Consider the following 17473-nt stretch of genomic DNA (forward strand, 5'->3'; position numbering starts at 1 on the left):
ATCTCAGATTAGCACATTACTAAAAAAACAAAACAAAACAAAACAAAAACAAAAACAGAAACAGTGTGAAAAGCAGTGTGTGTATAGCAGCCATCAACTTTCATGGATTTTGTGATTTTCCTAAAATGTTGCTCTGTATTAGCCTTTAACAGAATATCATTAAAAAAAACATCTACTGAAGCTATTACCCTGAAGAATCGAATAGATCGTACTGAAATCTCCTCGGCCAATAGCTATTGCTCCAACTTGAATCATTAAATAACTCCCTTGAAATGCATACCCACATTTGATAAAGTTACTTGTGCATGGTGACACCTTACCTATTTTATTAGTACTTCACATTTTTAATCTTGGTCATTGGAAAATGGGACTTTTGCCTGATGTTAACATGTCCAATTTCTGCCCAGCTTTTCTCTGGATTAAAGCTATTCTGCAGTATACATCTTTAGGTTTTAGACTGCTTGTTTGGCTGTTTGTTTTTTGTTATTTGCCCCACAGACAGTCTCATGTCTCTATTTTGTTCATCCCATCCATCCAATTTTACAAATAAATTTCATCTCTCACCAAAGTAAATCACTGTATTTGGTGTGGTATAATAACAACATTAATGACATTTTCAGATGTAAGAGATATGATTAGGCTACCATTTCATAAGATCTTTAAAAACACCTTACAAAGACAAGCTCTATTAAAAAGCAAAATTTCATTTACTACTCTTTATCTCTACCTAAACACAAATATTTGCTTTTTTCAATATGTCTAAAGTTATAGTAATATTGAATCTTGTAGAGTCTATTTAATAAGTAGTAGCATACAAGGCCAACTATCCAATTAGCAATCCATTGGCTGTTGTATTACAAAAAATGCATTATGACTTTTTGACAGGAATATATTTAAGATGTTTTCTTTCATATTAGCTAGTTATGTCTTACATAGCTTCCATAAATTAGGAGTTAATGGGCAAAATGTTCATCTTTGGCAATGCCCTTTGTAGGATTTGATTGCTGTTGTTTATGCCTTTTGCTTCAGTTAGTTCCTGCAACACTCTCTGGTCTTTAGTTCACTGAGGCTTCTATGATCTCCCCCTTTCTTTTCTCCCAGTGGAGCACATTTCTCTCATAATCAACACTTGATTAGATTGGACTAAAACAAAACTTCTTAAAACCAAATATGAATATATTGTTCAGTAGTGATAACTGAAATATTTTTTTCTTATAAATGCATTTTTGCCTTTTGTGGGCATTAGCAGTGCTGAAAAAGGAAGAGAAAAAATTATGGGGAGTGAATATAGTGTTGTGATAAATAAGAGGCGGGGCGGAGAACAGCTCCCTTTTATGGACACCCAGCTAGCTATAAAGTCCCTCTTGGTAGCTCTTCTCTACTTGCTTTACCCGTAAAGGGTTAAAAAGTCCACAGGTAAAAGGAAAGGAGTGGTCATCTGACCAAAAGAGACAATGGGATGGCTAGAACTTTTTAAAATTGGGGAAAAAGTCCCTTTGTGTGTTGTGGTTCTTTGGAGAGAGGGGACAGAGCAGCAACAGGGCTGGGACTATGCTGTAAAAAGCTTTTTGTCAGGTATGGAAATCAGATCATCCTAAAACCTACTCATAAATCAGAAAATGTCTAGAAAAACCACACACCACACAACAGAACCACTAACCCAGGAACCTATCCTTGCAACAAAGCCGATTGCCAACTGTGTCCACATATCTATTCAAGGGACACCATCATAGGGCCTAATCACATCAGCCACACTATCAGAGGCTCGTTCGCCTGCACATCTACCAATGTGATATATGCCATCATGTGCCAGGAATGCCCCTCTGCCATGTACATTTGTTAAACTGGACAGTCTCTATGTAAAAGACTAAATGGACACAAATCAGACGTCAAGAATTATAACATTCATAAACCAGTCGGAGAACACTTCAATCTCTCTGGTCACTCGATTACAGACCTAAAAGTGGCAATTCTTCAACAAAAAAAAGTCAAAAACAGACTCCAATGAGAGACTGCTGAATTGGAATTAATTTGCAAACTGGATACAATTAACTTAGGCTTGAATAGAGAGTGGGAGTGGATGGGTCATTACACAAAGTAAAACAATTTCCACATGTTTATTTCCACCCCCCACTGTTCCTCAGATGTTCTTGTCAACTGCTGGAAATGGCCCACCTTGATTATCACTACAAAAGGTTCCCCCCCTCCCACTCTCCTGCTCGGAATAGCTCACCTTAAGTGATCACTCTCCTTACAGTGTGTATGGTAACACCCATTGTTTCATGTTCTCTATGTATATAAATCTCCCCACTGTATTTTCCACTGAATGCATCCAATGAAGTGAGCTGTAGCTCACGAAAGCTTATGCTCAAATAAATTTGTTAGTCTCTAAGGTGCCACAACTCCTCCTTTTCTTTTTATGATTAGGTTTATTTCTGTTTCTTATTGGCTTGTGGACTCCTCTGTGCTAACCCCAAATGCTTTTTGTTGTGCTTGTAACCTTTAAGATGGACCTCAAGATGGTTATTCTTGATGTTTAATTTTTGTAAGTGGGTTTTTTAAAATCTCACAAAAGCCTAAGTTCCAGATGTATTTTGTTTCTTTTTGTTTTTAATAAAATTTACCTTTTTTAAGAACAGGATTGGATTTTTGGTGTCCTAAGAGGTTTATGAACATGTTTTTAGTTAGCTGGTGGCAAGCTGATTTCTTTGTTTTCCTTTCTCAGCTCTTCCCCGGAGGAGGGTGAAAGGGCTTGAGGGTACCCCACAGGGAGGACTTCCCAAATGCACCTTCCTGGGCTCCAAGGGGTTTTGCATTTGGGTGCTGGCAGCATCTACCCATCCAAGGTCAGAGAAAAGCTGTGACCTTGGGAGTTTAATACCAGCCTGGAGTGGCCAGTATTAATTTTTAGAATCCTTGAGGGCCCCTACCTTCTGCACTCTTAGTGCCAGAGTGGGGAACCAGCCTTGACAAGTGTCATTAAATTTCAAAGCAGTCTGCATGAGTACTTTGTGCAAAGAAAAAAGAGGTACAACTTCTCCTTTGCTGGGGCCTTGAGGGGTGCGCTGGATGAGGGGCAGGGTTATACTGCCCCCAAAGTGGGTGGGCCTGGCTGAGAAGGATCAGGGCTAAGACAGCTGGTACATAAACTGATTTGGCATATCTGCTGACCAGGCTCCGTTGGTACAGCTCATATGGTGCTCAGGTTTAATCCTAAATCTGCACCATAATGGTGGAAACCTGGAAGCAGAATAGGCAAACACCACCACTTACCTTCTTTTGACAGTGAATCCTCCCTCCCATGCAGGAGGTCTGGCTGGCTCAAGGAAGGGTTATTTATTCCTCCCTGGGCTGCCTGTGTGTTCAAAATCACATCGGGGTCAGGCAAGTGACTGTCGTGCCTTTGTCCTGATGCACCTTGCTTGGGGAGAGCGTCCCTCCTGACAGGGCCATGGCCTTTACCTTTAGCAACCCCGCGCAGGGCCCAATGAGCTTGCTTTTCCTTCGAAAGAGGTCAAAGGGAGGCGCAAAAAGCGGGGGAGGGATAGCTCAGTGGTTTGAGTATTGGCCTGCTAAACCCAGGGTTGTGAGTTCAATCCTTGAGGAGGCCATTTAGGGATCTGGGGCAAAAATTGGGGATTGGTCCTGCTTTGAGCAGGGGGTTGGACTAGATGACCTCCTGAGGTCCCTTCCAGCCCTGATGTTCTATGGTTCTATGATTCTAACTCTGACCTTCTCATACCCAAACACCCCTGTGTATGCTCTCTCTCTCCCCCTCACACACACACTCCTTTGCTACCTGCTTATTGTGTGAACAACGCTTTAAGGCCAGAAGTTAGGAGCAGAAACACTTCCTATACATTCTGTACATTGTCAGTCTCTCTCATTTTTTCCTCAAGCTACTCTTGCTGCTTTTATTTTTCAGGGTCCCTCTTTTAAGGCACTGGCTGTGAAGCCCAATTCTTTCTGTTCCTGTGAGTGGCATTTAAAAAAAAAATCTCTTTCATCTTGCTTATTCCATTGTAACTTTCACACAATAGTCCTTATACAAGCTCTACAGAAATTGTCATCAACAACAAAATAGAACAATACATTATATATAAAAATTAGATACATGTTAAAATGTATTCATTTTAGTACTTATTGGTATGTATACATTATAACCACTGTCTTAGCTATGCTGCATTCAAAAAATTTTCATGCATTAAAAGATGTTTATTATTTCCAGCTATTTGCATGTATACTTGAAAATGACATTTATCTGCATTATCGATCAACAACTCATCAACAGACATTACTATTACTAGATGACATTTCATTAATGACTTTTTATAATAGAGACTTTTTTTGTTGTTTTTTAACGGGACAGACATTTGTCATATTCCTTCTAAACACTTCTCACTCTTCCACACTGTCCCTTGGAAGTATGAAACTGAAAACTGCTATCTTAGCATGTTTTTTCCCTATCCTTTGCAAATTCACACTCACTTTCTCAGTGTTGTAGTTCACGAATGGTGAGTATCACAGTTTGGGGGTAATTTCCCTGTATTCCCCATCTGTGGTCCACAAAGGGCTCCCACTTTAGGCTCCTGGCTCGTCAGCCATCACCTCTATTGGGTGAAGGCATGTCTCATTCCCTTCTGACTGGGTTTTCAAGGCTCCACAGCTCCCTGGTTCTACACTGTGATACCCCAGCAAGCTGGACTGACATCTGTGCTTTGCTTTCTCTCCAGAGGCTATGACCCTTGTAGTGCCCACAGTTATAAATTACCACATAACTCTCTCTAAACAAGCACATTAATTCTTAATGTGAAAGCATTACAGAGAAAACATTAAAAACTATGATAAAAAAATTAAGCAGAGTGACAGTTTTAAGTAATTATTTTACATTTCTGTAAAAAAAAATCTGCAGTGCTTTAATAGATGAAATAACAGTGACTAATAACTACCAATGACTGATCATACTTTGAATACAGTCATGCTGATAGATATTCTCACAAAAGATTAAGATCCAAAACCACCATGTCTTGTATAGGATAGTTTCAGATAACTGACAGCTTTCAGACAGATACTTTCCAGGTGGGAGTGCGTTAATTAATTCTCTGTGTTATGTAATATACTTTATTAAGTACATATAAGCAGAGGAGCCTGCAAAAATAGTTCTCTGTAAAATCTGTGCCAGAAATAATAATTGCAGAGAAGAACCTTAATTGTTAAGACACATGTAATTAAAAGTCCACTTATTACTGGCAATATACTCTGCATCCTGCAGGCTTCATGTGAAACGAATGACAAAAACCCAGGCTGAGAGAAGAGCTGTATATCTTGCATCAATATAGCTATGACAAATTACAGAGATTGTTGCGACACTTGTATGTGGATTTTCTTTTTATTCTGAATCAGATTTCAAAAGTAAAAATTAAAAAATGTAACTCAAGGTGCTTCTTTTTATACCTGTGGTAAACAATGCCGCCTACAGGCCTCCTTCCTCTGTGCCCCAAGTCAACTACCGCCTAATGAGCAGTAGTTTGAGGGGCTCTCACTGCACCAGGTGAGGACAAAGAGGGAGTTATGATGGAGTGCTGTTCATTCGAACTAGGAAGAGATGGAGGGGCTCTCCCTCTGCTTTCAACAGAGAAGAGCTATGCTCCTTCCTCCCTCCCACCCACCTGCCCTCTGCTTACCTTAACCACTGCCAATGAAGGATATGTACAAGCTAATACCACAGTAGCTTTCTCACAATGCTTTACTAGAGGTTAGAAGAGACTGGATGTTAAGCAGTACAGCATTTGGATGCAAGGGCAATGCTAATCTTAAAAGATTCGGAGGCAAAACAGCAGGAATTGCAATGCTGACCAGTCACTGCCAGCGGGTGCTACTATATACCAGCAGTGAAAGTGAGATGAAAAGATAAGGCAGCTGAATTTCATGCATAAGCACTTCTAATGTCTTCAGGAAGTCCTGTTGATGCAGCTGCTTGCCTCCAAGACCCACAGAGTTTTCCATCGGAGAAATCAAGGTCACTTACTGGCATTAAAGTGGACATGGTTCACATTTCGAAGTATCAATGTCAATAAAATGTTCTCTATATTTCTGTAGGTATCTGTTCCCAAACATTACAACTAAATAATCTGAATTCTTTTCTGCTTTCACTGAATGCTTTTTGGAGGCCTAACCCAATTAGTAACAGTTCTTAGTCTGATGTTTGATGAATTTGTTATTCTACCTTGTCATAAATATAAAGGGAAGGGTAAACACCTTTAAATCCCTCCTGGCCAGAGGAAAAACCCTTTCACCTGTAAAGGGTTAAGAAGCTAAGGTAACCTCGCTGGCACCTGACCAAAATGATCAATGAGGAGACAAGATACTTTCAAAGCTGGAGGTGGGGGGGAAACAAAGGGTTCTCTCTGTCTGTGTGTTGCTTTTGCCGGGACCAGAGCAGGAATGCAGGTCAGAACTCCTGTAAAAAGTCAGTAAGCAATCTAGTTAGATATGCGTTAGATTCTGTTTTGTTTAAATGGCTGATAAAATAAGCTGTGCTGAATGGAATGTATATTCCTGTTTTTGTGTCTTTTTGTAACTTAAGGTTTTGCCGAGAGGGATTCTCTATGTTTTGAATCTCATTACCCTGTAAGGTATTTACCATCCTGATTTTACAAAGGTGATTCTTTTACTTTTTCTTTAATTAAAATTCTTCTTTTAAGAACCTGGTTGCTTTTTCATTGTTCTTAAGATCCAAGGGTTTGGGTCTGTGTTCACCTATGCAAATTGGTGAGGATTTTTATCAAGCCTTCCCCAGAAAAGGGGGTGTAGGGCTTGGGGGTATTTTGTGGGGGAAAGACGTTTCCAAGTGGGCTCTTTCCCTGTTATATATTTGTTAGACGCTTGTTAGTGGCAGCAATAAAGTCCAGGGACAAAAGGTAAAATAGTTTGTACCTTGGGGAAGTTTTAACCTAAGCTGGTAAAAATAAAGCTTAGGGGTTTTTTCATGCAGGTCCCCACATCTGTACCCTAGAGTTCAGAATGGGGAAGGAACCTTGACATACCTAAATTGATTTTTAAGAAATCCCATTAATTTCAAGAGGAGCATTAAAAGGGAAAGTGTTAGACTTGTTGCTTTTGGTCACAGTACTTAGGAAAGACAGATTTAATACTTAATACAATCTTCTTTTTTAACCCCCTTTGATCTTCAAGGTCCTGTGACAAAGTTCCTCCTCTGCCTTGGTGGGTACTCAGTAAAAGTACCACATGTACATTGTCATATTTTCTGCAAGAAGTATTTTAAAAAAAATACATCATGTCTCAAAAGCTTCAACATAGTATTTGACTGTATATCCATCCCCTATTAATATTGCACAAATTTTTATAAGCCAGGTTGTCCACAGAAAAAAAGAAAAACAAAATAATGTCTTTAAACCTCTAAAAGATCTTTTCTAACAAACACAATGCTGAGATATCTTACCTCAAAACAATATGCAGTGCTTATATTCATTAGTGGGTAGCACACTGCAGCCAGTAAGGGGTCTGAGTCACTTTCTACTCCACTAATACTGTCATTAAGGGTAAAGAAAATCCTTATTGGGGAGTTCCAACAGTCTTGTGATATGCAGGTAAGATCCCAGAGAGTAAGAATCCTGCACAGCTGGGATCTTTAGATAATGCAGATGTTTCTAGCTCTGATGGTTTGTGAAACATTGCACCTTAAACCAGTGTGTGATCCAGGATTTCCTCAGTCCTGGCCCTTAGAACAAAGTAATCGAGAAGGGAAACACTACAAAAGTTAGAGGAGGGAAATAATTTTTCAGCATTTTTTCCTTTTTATAAAAGTATTCAGTTGAAAGCTCTTTGGAGGTTTTGGATACTAGAGTTGGATTAGTGAGCAGAGTGTCCCTAATATCATGCTGAAGCATTAGTTCATTATTGACTCAGGGAGAAGAGTGATACCTATTCCATTTCAAACAGTACTTCCTATGAAGTGAGCTGTAGCTCACGAAAGCTTATGCTCAAATAAATTGGTTAGTCTCTAACGTGCCACAAGTACTCCTTTTCTTTTTTAGTACTTCCTATAGCACATTTCCTTTGAGTTCTTCTATCCAAATACTGACCTTTTCCAATCCTTTTCTGCCTGTGAAGTCTAGCACAACTTGAAATGATTTGGCTGCAAGGAATTTTGACAAGCTTTTACCTTCCATATATCCTTGAAGGTAAGAACACCTTGTAATAGTGAAATCAAGCAATCTCTCTAGCTCCAGTATTAGGAATGCATTAAAAAAATCCCCTGCTTGCTTACAAAAAAATCTAACCTGGGAACAAGTTTTTTTCATTGTTTTTCCTCTCTCTGTTTAGTATATATTTTCAGGATTATGAAATGAGTATTTGTAAAATAAAAAATGTAAACTTTGATCAATACAACAGCAAATACCTCTCCTTTTGGGGAATTCTTCCTCTGTACTAAATAATGGCAAGCTCTATATATCTTTATACCTGCACATCTCTTGGAATGCTAAAAATAATGGTGCCTTTAGGAATTGTACACTACCTAGTTTGTGAAAGATGACGTGAGGCACTTTTGCTCTGTACATTTTATTTTTATATTGCTTAACATTGTTGTTATTTCTGAGCCTGATTTACGGTTACCCAGGGGTACTCATAACCCTTTTGATGTTATTTCTACTGGAAACAGTTGACAAAAGCAGATTTTCCCTTAAGGATTGCCCAGTTTCAGTGCTTGTTTCAAGTTTCTGCTGTTTGCTCAACCCATTAAGAGCTTCTTCAAAGACATAAAATAGCAGCCCATCACCTTGAATGCTACAAGAAAAAAAAGTGTGTGTATAAAGACTGCCAACTCATACTTTCACTCTGCTGTAGATAAGCAGAAAGCATTGACATATAACACACTACCTGGAATATTGCCTATGGATTTAGCATAACTCTGCAAGAGGTTTTGGTTCTGAAGTATTTCACTGTCGGTCAGAGCTGCATGAAAATATTCATATCAGATATAAACCCAGGGCAAATAGACAGTGTGCCTAATGCAAGCTTGAGACTAAAAATTGGCGATGGGTTTAATCATTACTTCTACTTTGTATTTTTTCTGCATATCAGAGTATACTGCTGCTTTAAATAAATTTTTTTTCATGAGCTTTGCACTGCATGCTGAAGCTAAGGTAGCATATACAGTCTGTGCCAAGCTTCTCGGGGCTTAAAGTGCTCGGCATGTGGTGCACTAACTATATACGATGGTAAAACACAACTAGAAAGTAGAGCTCACTGGTCAGCAATTCTCAGACCTGAACTATGTACTGACAAGTGACTACTACAAAAAATCATTAATAAATCCCCACCCAAAAATCTTTGTTAGGTGAAACTAAGGTTGTAGCCATATATAAATGTTTTATGTTTTTATTAGACTTCCAAGAACACTAGAGTTAAAAGAAAGAATTAGAAACTCAGGAAATGAAGATTTTACAAAAAAACCACAAATATTTGGAAGTACGGAAGGTCATAGTTACCTCTGCCTTCCACTGATCCTTGCCTCCCATCTTTAGTCCTTTGTAAAATGTGTTAAATTTGGATGAAGGACTTTTTCTAAAGTCTCCGGAATCCACAGACTACAGACCAGGACATCTTAAATTTGGAGAAGGCACTCTACTTATGCAACTTGCAAGTGGAACATCAAAAATGTGCCTCAGATAGCATTTATAAATGGCTTTATGTATCTGTTGTGGACACACAAATTCTGTGTCTAATGATACTTAGACAACTGCCTGCCCAGTCGCAGGACTGACTCCATAAGGAAGAGTGGGGGACAATTACATTTAGTATTCTATCAGTTTAATCAACAATTTGAAAAACAGCTTTTCTTCTGTGAAGCGTATAATGATAACAAAGAAAGCCATAGTTGACACAACCACCATATGTTTGAAAGTAAATTGTTCTTGTCTTGGTGGTCAGTGATAAAATGAAAGTATTATGGGTGGATATGGTAGTCTGAGAATTTCATTATTTCAGGCCTTCATTACAGAAGCAGAGTTAAGGTCATCTGGGTACCTCAAATATAAATTTTCATACTTACAAATGCTTGGGATTCTTATAAGACAACTGTTTCCTGGGTTTCTACAAGATTTGAAATCTAACACCTGAAAAGTAATCAACACTCAGCGTAATGATGTGTGTCTGCAAGGTTAACTTAATCTTAACGTATGCGAGTGGCAGTGCATTTCCTTGTTTGTTTGTTTTTTCAAATGCTCCTAAGATTGCCCATAGAAGAGGTCTGTTTCTACAGATGCCAGAAGGGCCACAAGACAAGAAGTCCTGATTCAGCAGACCTTAGGAAGCCCTTGGAACAAGGGTGGGCATACCCTCTTATTCTTTCCACAATAATTTCTCTGCTACCCCCACCATCCTATGGAGGGAGTCCTGATGCTGCAGACCTCCCTTGGGCCTGAAAAATTGAGTCTTACTCCTAAGAATTTTGGAGGTCCTCGGAATCATGGCACCCCTTCTGTAGGGTCAAATAGGTTCATCAAAGTGGTCTTCCCTCCTGTTAACCCACTGTACACAGGGACTAGGGCTGGGAAAATAGAGCCGGCATGAGGTCTGAGGGGTTAGAAGAAGCAAGGGAGGGAGGGAAGGAAGGAAGAGAACCTCTTCCCTAACCTACTGTACCTCCTGGTGCTCCCTGACTGCACTGGAAGGTGTCCTGGGGAGTGAGACAGCCCCTTCCACTCCTGCAGATTCCTTGGCCCTGTGCAGGGAGACCCGGGGCATGAATAGTCCTGTTGCCACTCTGACCTGGCTGGAACATATGGCATGTCTTCACTACAGATTTAATTCAGATGATCAACACTTGGCTTAGCCTAGTCTGGGGGTAAGTCACCACTCTGCAAAGCCATACCCAAGTTACTGGGTCCTCACTGGTGCTGCATTCACCAGTGTGTATCGCTAGGACTTCTGGGGACATCTCTCATGCTTCTTTGTCTTGCAGTAAGTTGAGCTGCTCTATGATTCTTTCCCATTGAATTGTGGAAGAACTGGTCTGTCCTGAGCACATAGGGAAATTGTGGGAAGGCTTTTGATTACTATCAGCACTCAGATGATTTATCCTGTACCTTCACTACAAAGTGGGCAGGTTTCCCAGTTTGAGTGAAAGGATCATATAGCCTATACCTGACGATAGACCAGCTAGGCTAGGTTAAAAGCACCACTGAACATGGGTGAGAGTATTGCATGTGTGGATGGGAGGGTGATTAGAGGAAACACCTGAGTAAGAGCCTGAGTTAACTATGGCAGGAGGATCCTCCATCCATCACCATTCCACACTGCTTTTTGGTCAGCAGTTTCAAAACGGATAAAATGGGAAGTTGGCATACAGATTGGGGCAGCATCAGTATAGTTTAGCTTCCTTAAATGTGTAATTCTGTACTGGAAAATGTTTAGTTTTATTGTAAGTTTAACCTTAACTCTGAATTTCCTGGTGGTAGTAGGGCAAGGTTTGTTTTGGAACTACAGCATTGTAAGGGTTTTACTCTTATTTATTAAAGAAAAGTTAAAACTGAGGGAACATAAAATACTTTTTTGGTTGAGGACTTATTTGGTTTTCTTACAAATGGTTCTAGTGTGGGAATGGGGACAAGCTGGAGGAGCATTCCCCACTTCCTATGGGCCTCCTCCAGTCTGCTAGGGCAGAGCAGACCTTAGGAGGTACACAGAAACAGGGCTCTGACTGATTAAATACATTATAACCCTGATGAGTCTTCAGAAGCTCACTGGAGGACTCTCTACTCCTCAGAAATTAGGAGGGTCATGGGGCCCTCATAAGGTCCACACACGTGAGTGTTCTTTTGTATGGACCTAAGGAGAGTCACAGTAAAGGGGAATGCTTCCTCCTCCACCTTTATGTCATCCTCATAAGGTTCCCAGGAAGCCTTATGAAGTTTGTTGAGGGGACCTCGATGGCTCTCCAGAGGCTATTGGGGATCCAGCCCTTCAGTATGCAGTTCACTGGCCAAGTACTCCTTCCCTTCCTCTCTTCCCCTGACAAGCCTTAGGAACCTTGTTTATGTCTGATCAGATAAAATCAGATTGTCAGCACTCAACAAGACGAAATAGGATTTTCAATCTCCACACTCCCAACTAGGTTCCTCAGGGGCTGGCAATGCTATTTAGGAACAATTACAAAACCACAGAAATGTAGATTTGGAAGAGACCTTGAGAGGTCTTGTAATCCAGTCCCCTATGCAGAGGCAGGACTAAGTAAAATTATACCATCCCTGACAGACGTTTGTCTAAGCTGTTCTTAAAAAGCTCCAATGAGGGGGATTCAACCACTTCACTGGGAAGCCTATTCCAATGCTTAACTACCTATATATTTAGATGAGAAAAAAAGTCCTACGTCTCCTTTATTGCAGATTAAGCCCATTAAACTTTTTGTCCTACCTTCTGTGGACATGGAGAACAATTAATCACAATCCTCTTTGTAACAGTCTTAACATATTTGAAGACTGTTGTTAGGTCTCCCCCTCAGTCTGCTTTTCTGAAGACTCAACATGCCCAGGGTTTTTTTTTTAAACTTTTCCTCATAGGTCAAGTTTTCTAAACATATCATCATGTGTGTTGCTCTCCTCTGGACTCTCTCTAATTAGTCCTAAACCATGGTGCCCCAAACTAGACACAGTACTTCAGCTGAGGCCCACTAGTGCAACGTAGAGAGGAACAATTACCTCCCATGTCTTAAATATGACATTCCTGTTAATACACCCCAGAATGATATTTGATACAGGTAATTTTCCCTCTGTTAATATTCACCCCTTCTTGTCAACTGTTAAGAATAGGCCACTTCCACCTTAATTGAATTGGCCTCATTAGCACTGATCCTCCACTTGGTAAAGCAACTCCCATCTTTTCATGTGCTGTAATATATATACCCCTTACTGTATTTTTGACTCCATGCATCTGATGAAGTGGGTTTTAGTCCACAGAAGCTTATGCCCACATAAATCTTAGTCTAAAGTGCCACAAGGACTCCTTGTTGTTTTTGCTGATACAGACTAACACGGCTACCACTCTGAAACCTTACCTATGGAGTGGCATTAGTGCCTAACCACTGGGATAAGTTATTAAAGTAATAAACTACAGAATGCCTGCAAGATGAATTTTAAAAAGAGACAGATTACACTGTTATAAATCCCAAGCATATGTGAAGTGATGGACACCATACTATTCTTTTCAAAGCACACTTATCTTTTAGCCTATCAGTAATACTCATTTTCTTCAGTCAACTACTGTCAGCAACCAGTCATACGCTGTCAATGCAGCAGCAAGCACTGAAAAACAGCTTAATGTAGTATATTGCACTGTGTCTGGGATGAGGTAAGAACATCCCATTATCTTCAACCAGAAATTCATTTACAGAAATCCCTTTTTAGTCCTAGACAAACTATTTGGAGATAGTTTAACTCACCCTTCATGATCTCTTATAATAAAAACCCTGGCTTTGCATATTTTGAAAACTTGCACATTTCTACTCTTGCAAGCTGCAGACCACTCAATGCTGAGATATAATAATTATTTATAGGGAATAGTATGGTGTTATCAGTTATGTGATGCCTCTCCAATATTTCTCATAAACAGATGCACATGCACTGGGAAAATATGCAGAAAAGAATTCGGATGTCTAATGACTATCTTTGTTTGGAAGCCACTTCTATTTAATAATCAGAAAGTAATCATACCAGCATCCTTGCTTCCCTAATAAGCATGTCACATTACTTTTTTCTTTAAGATCACAAAGTCAATTAAAGACAAAATTGAGGGATAAGATATAACAAATTTTCAATCAGATGCACCAGACACTTGAAATCAATTACTGGAAAGTGTTATAAATCATTGGATTGTTTGTATTAAAATCACTGACAAGCAACTGATTTTTAATCCACATATTTACAGTTAGTGTTTTTCTAATATAGGATATTGAATATCACATACTGTGGCCAGTTTGTAAGTTAGATCTTGCATCAAAAGGAATTTTGCTTAGTTATATTAAACAATTAAAGAAACCGGGGGGGGGAGGGCCCTCAGTTGCCCTTTTTATGGGAACATTTCTTGCGCTCAGAAATTTGGCCCAAAATGTTATGCTCCAAAAATGACTTACAGGGACAAATCTGATCACTTGTGCCACTACCTTGTTGACGTAAAGCGGTTAAGGGCACAAGTGATCAGATCTGCACCTGCATTTCAACTGTGTCTACAAGCTGTAGATCTTATTTATGTTGGCAAAACAGAACACCACAATTAGAAAAAATTAACACATTACACCAAAGAAGGAAAAAATGGAGGAAAGAAAAACAGGAAAAAAACTTCAGAAATAAGTACTCTGAAGCACTGAAATTGTGTCTCTGTGATACTCTACACAGTACTTACCTAATATCTGTGCACGTTATACATGTGATATGCCGGCTGTTTGTTGTAATGAGGTTCAAAGCCACAGATGTTTCATTGTCAGAAGTTGGGTGTGCTCCACATTTAAAATAAAACTCCTGAAATATTGAAGGAGAGATAAAGAGAAGATTACATACCTGTAGCTCATGTCTTCTCTTTATCTTAGTCTAGTTGACATTTGAGACAGCAGAAAGAAAATCACCACTGCCAGCACTAAAGGGGGGTATTCATTACAAATGATTTAGAATGAATTCCCTGCAAAAACTCCTTGCTAGGCACATATTTTGTTCTTTGCAAAAAAAAACCCCTAATGAAGGCCATATCCCATACTGCATAGTTTCAATATTAGTAGTACACAGTATGATTTTCTGGATCCATAGAGAAAAAGTATCACATGACACCACAGGGGTCCGGGCGTTATGATGCTACACACTGTAACATATTAATGCTCTTCGTCAAACTTTCATCACAAAAGTTACTGTCATATGAAAACTAAGGATATAATTTATAATGCCTTGCTCTAAATAAGTGAAGACTGGTCTTATTTCTGTGACAATGGAAGCCTATATAGTATCGTATTACTAGTGACACTAACAAGAAGCTCCAGCTCCCTAACTAAGAACACATTTTACATTAACCACTGTATTTGAGTTAAGTTATTCTAGACTAGTTTTATTCTATACAGCTTCTTATATCACCCTCATCAGCCCAGTATTGGAGTACCTTCCAGCAGTCCATTAAGCAACATGACTAACATCTGTTGTGTGAGTTGTTCCCTTTCATCCTCTCCTGAAAAGGAAGACTGTGGGTATAGTGTTGAATGCTGGTTTGTGGGGCTCATCCCTCGGGAGGTGGGGGGGACACAATGAGATCATCAGGGGTGTGGAAGGTGGGCCATGGGGCTGCAGCCAGTGAGGTGGCCTGGCTAGGCAGGGCAGCTGCAGGGAGGGCACACAGGGAGTCTGCAGCAGTCAGGGAACGGGGAAATGTTCTCACCACTGGTGCCCTGCCCTGGACACCCAGCCAGCCACAGTCCTTCATATTTTAAACCCACTGGACCCCGTGAGAATGAAAGCCTCTGGACAGTGGGGAGGGATGGGGAAGGAGCCCTGGTCCACTACATGCTGCTATGGGCTCCTCATGAAATTGTGCCAGCCAGGTCCTGCCACCGTGCCAGGAGGGAGCCGTCCACACCGCTCATTGAGTCACTTTCTGCCCCAGATGGACAGGAATCACACGGGAGCACTATGACTCCCATGGAGAAGCGGGGGGAGGCCACACAGCTAAAAAAAACATCTGGGAACCTTGAGTGTAGAGGAATCCATCACTGGCTGGTGTGCCCTCTCCTGGGTGGTCATGGCACAGCAGCCACCTTTAGTCCATTGCCCTCGGGGGGGGGGGGGGGGGGGGGCAGCTCCTTGGGCCACTCAGTATTTGGTTCCTTCTTGCAACTCAGCCTTACTGAGCTTAGAGCCTCACTGCTTCTAGGGTAACCACAAAGTCCAACCAAACACCCAAAGGCTTAGTGCCCACATAGCAGGTCTTCAGTCCTGATCTGGGCTTAACAGTCCTTGCCCCTTTACTCTTGAGACTTACACTGCCCTTCCTGTGAGTGCCCAGTAGGGACCCCAGGCCTGCTCTCTGCTCCAGGCTCCTGCCCAGAGAACTTGTAATAAGCAGCAAGAGTCTGTTTTTCATGATCCCTTGCTGGTTCCCCGGCATCTTCCTACCTTTACCTTCATGAAAGCATCTATCCTGGAGCTGCGCCCTCCAGTCTTCTCTCCATGCAGCTTTTCTCAGCCTGTTGCTAAGGAGCTTTCTCAGGGTATCCCCAAGCTTCTCTGGCTGCTGCCTAGAGACACTTTGCCCCTGCTGCTGTCTCCTTTCAGGCCCAGGGTACAAGCTCCCTACTACAGCTCTGCTTTCTCAGGTCTCCTCCTGGGCCCTGCAGCCCTTCCTTTACCAGAACCACCCCCTCTGGTTCTCTCCAGCTGGGTCTAATTGTCAATTAGCATCTCCCCTCCTGCTGCCACAGACTGGACTAACTGGGCCCTCAGGATCCCTCTTAACCCTATATTTGCCAATGTGGAGCACATGTCCCTTCACAATAGTGTAGTGCAGGGGTTTTCAAACTTCATCGCACCGTGACCCCATTCTGACAACAAAATTACACGACCCCAGGAGGGGGGACCAAAACCTGAGCCTGCCTGATCCCCGCTGCCCCAAGTGGGGTGGGGGCGGGGGCGCAAAGCCAAAGCCGGACTGCCACCACCCTGGGCAGAGGGGGATGGGGGCAAAGCCCAAATCTAAGCCCAAGGGCTTTAGCCCCAGGCGGGGGAGCCTGTAACCTGAGCCTCACCACCCAGGGCTGAAGTCCTTGGGTTTTGGCTCTGGGCAGTGGAGCTGGGCTTTGGTCCCAACAAATCTAATGCCAGTCCTGGCAACCCTATTAAAACAGGGTGGTGACCCACTTTGGTGTCCCGACCCACAGTTTGAGAACCACTGGTGTAGTGTTTTGTTTTGATAGGGTTTGATTTCAGAGGTTTAATTTTTTTGGGGGGGAGGGGTTAAATTTGCACACTGGCATGTGTTTATACTGACATATTGTCAACAGTTACTGGGTGCTAAATCATGGTCCCATAATGTTCCATAAGGTTGGAATTAGATCCCTAGGCCCCTTTTTGGATGAGCTTTTGCCTTTCTTTCTTCCCGCCCCTTCTCTGGCCCCAATTCAGCAAGGTACTTAAGCACAAACTTAACTGTAAGCATGTGAATAGCCCAGTGGAACTAGCTGCATGTTCAGAGTTACGCTTGCGCTTACACATATTGCTGCACTGGGGCCTCAACTTATTTTAAGCCTTGTTTCTTTTATATGTAGTTCAATCTTTGCAGTAATTCACTGATTTTTTAGTTTTAGTGAAACAATTTGAATTTTTTTTATTTTAATTCAGTCCTGTGAGTTTCTACTTGCTTTACTACTTCCCTTCCCCAATACCATGGAGTATTGGGGTCACTCTATTTATAGAAGTAAAGG

At 41.1% G+C, this 17473-nt stretch overlaps 1 protein-coding gene across 7 annotated transcripts in view; it reads right to left on the reverse strand.

Moving 5' to 3' along the window:
- Positions 1 to 17473, reverse strand: part of PRKN (parkin RBR E3 ubiquitin protein ligase) — a 1197054-nt gene that overhangs the window by 531109 nt on the left and 648472 nt on the right. For all 7 annotated transcript variants that reach the window (XM_043544306.1, XM_043544304.1, XM_037895119.2 and 4 more), the window contains one exon: positions 14422 to 14537. In XM_043544306.1, coding sequence (XP_043400241.1) covers positions 14422 to 14537 — 116 coding nt within the window. The remainder of the gene's footprint in view (positions 1 to 14421; positions 14538 to 17473) is intronic.

The sequence above is a fragment of the Chelonia mydas genome, chromosome 3 (genome assembly GCF_015237465.2).
Source record: "Chelonia mydas isolate rCheMyd1 chromosome 3, rCheMyd1.pri.v2, whole genome shotgun sequence".
Classification (NCBI taxonomy): domain Eukaryota; kingdom Metazoa; phylum Chordata; order Testudines; family Cheloniidae; genus Chelonia; species Chelonia mydas.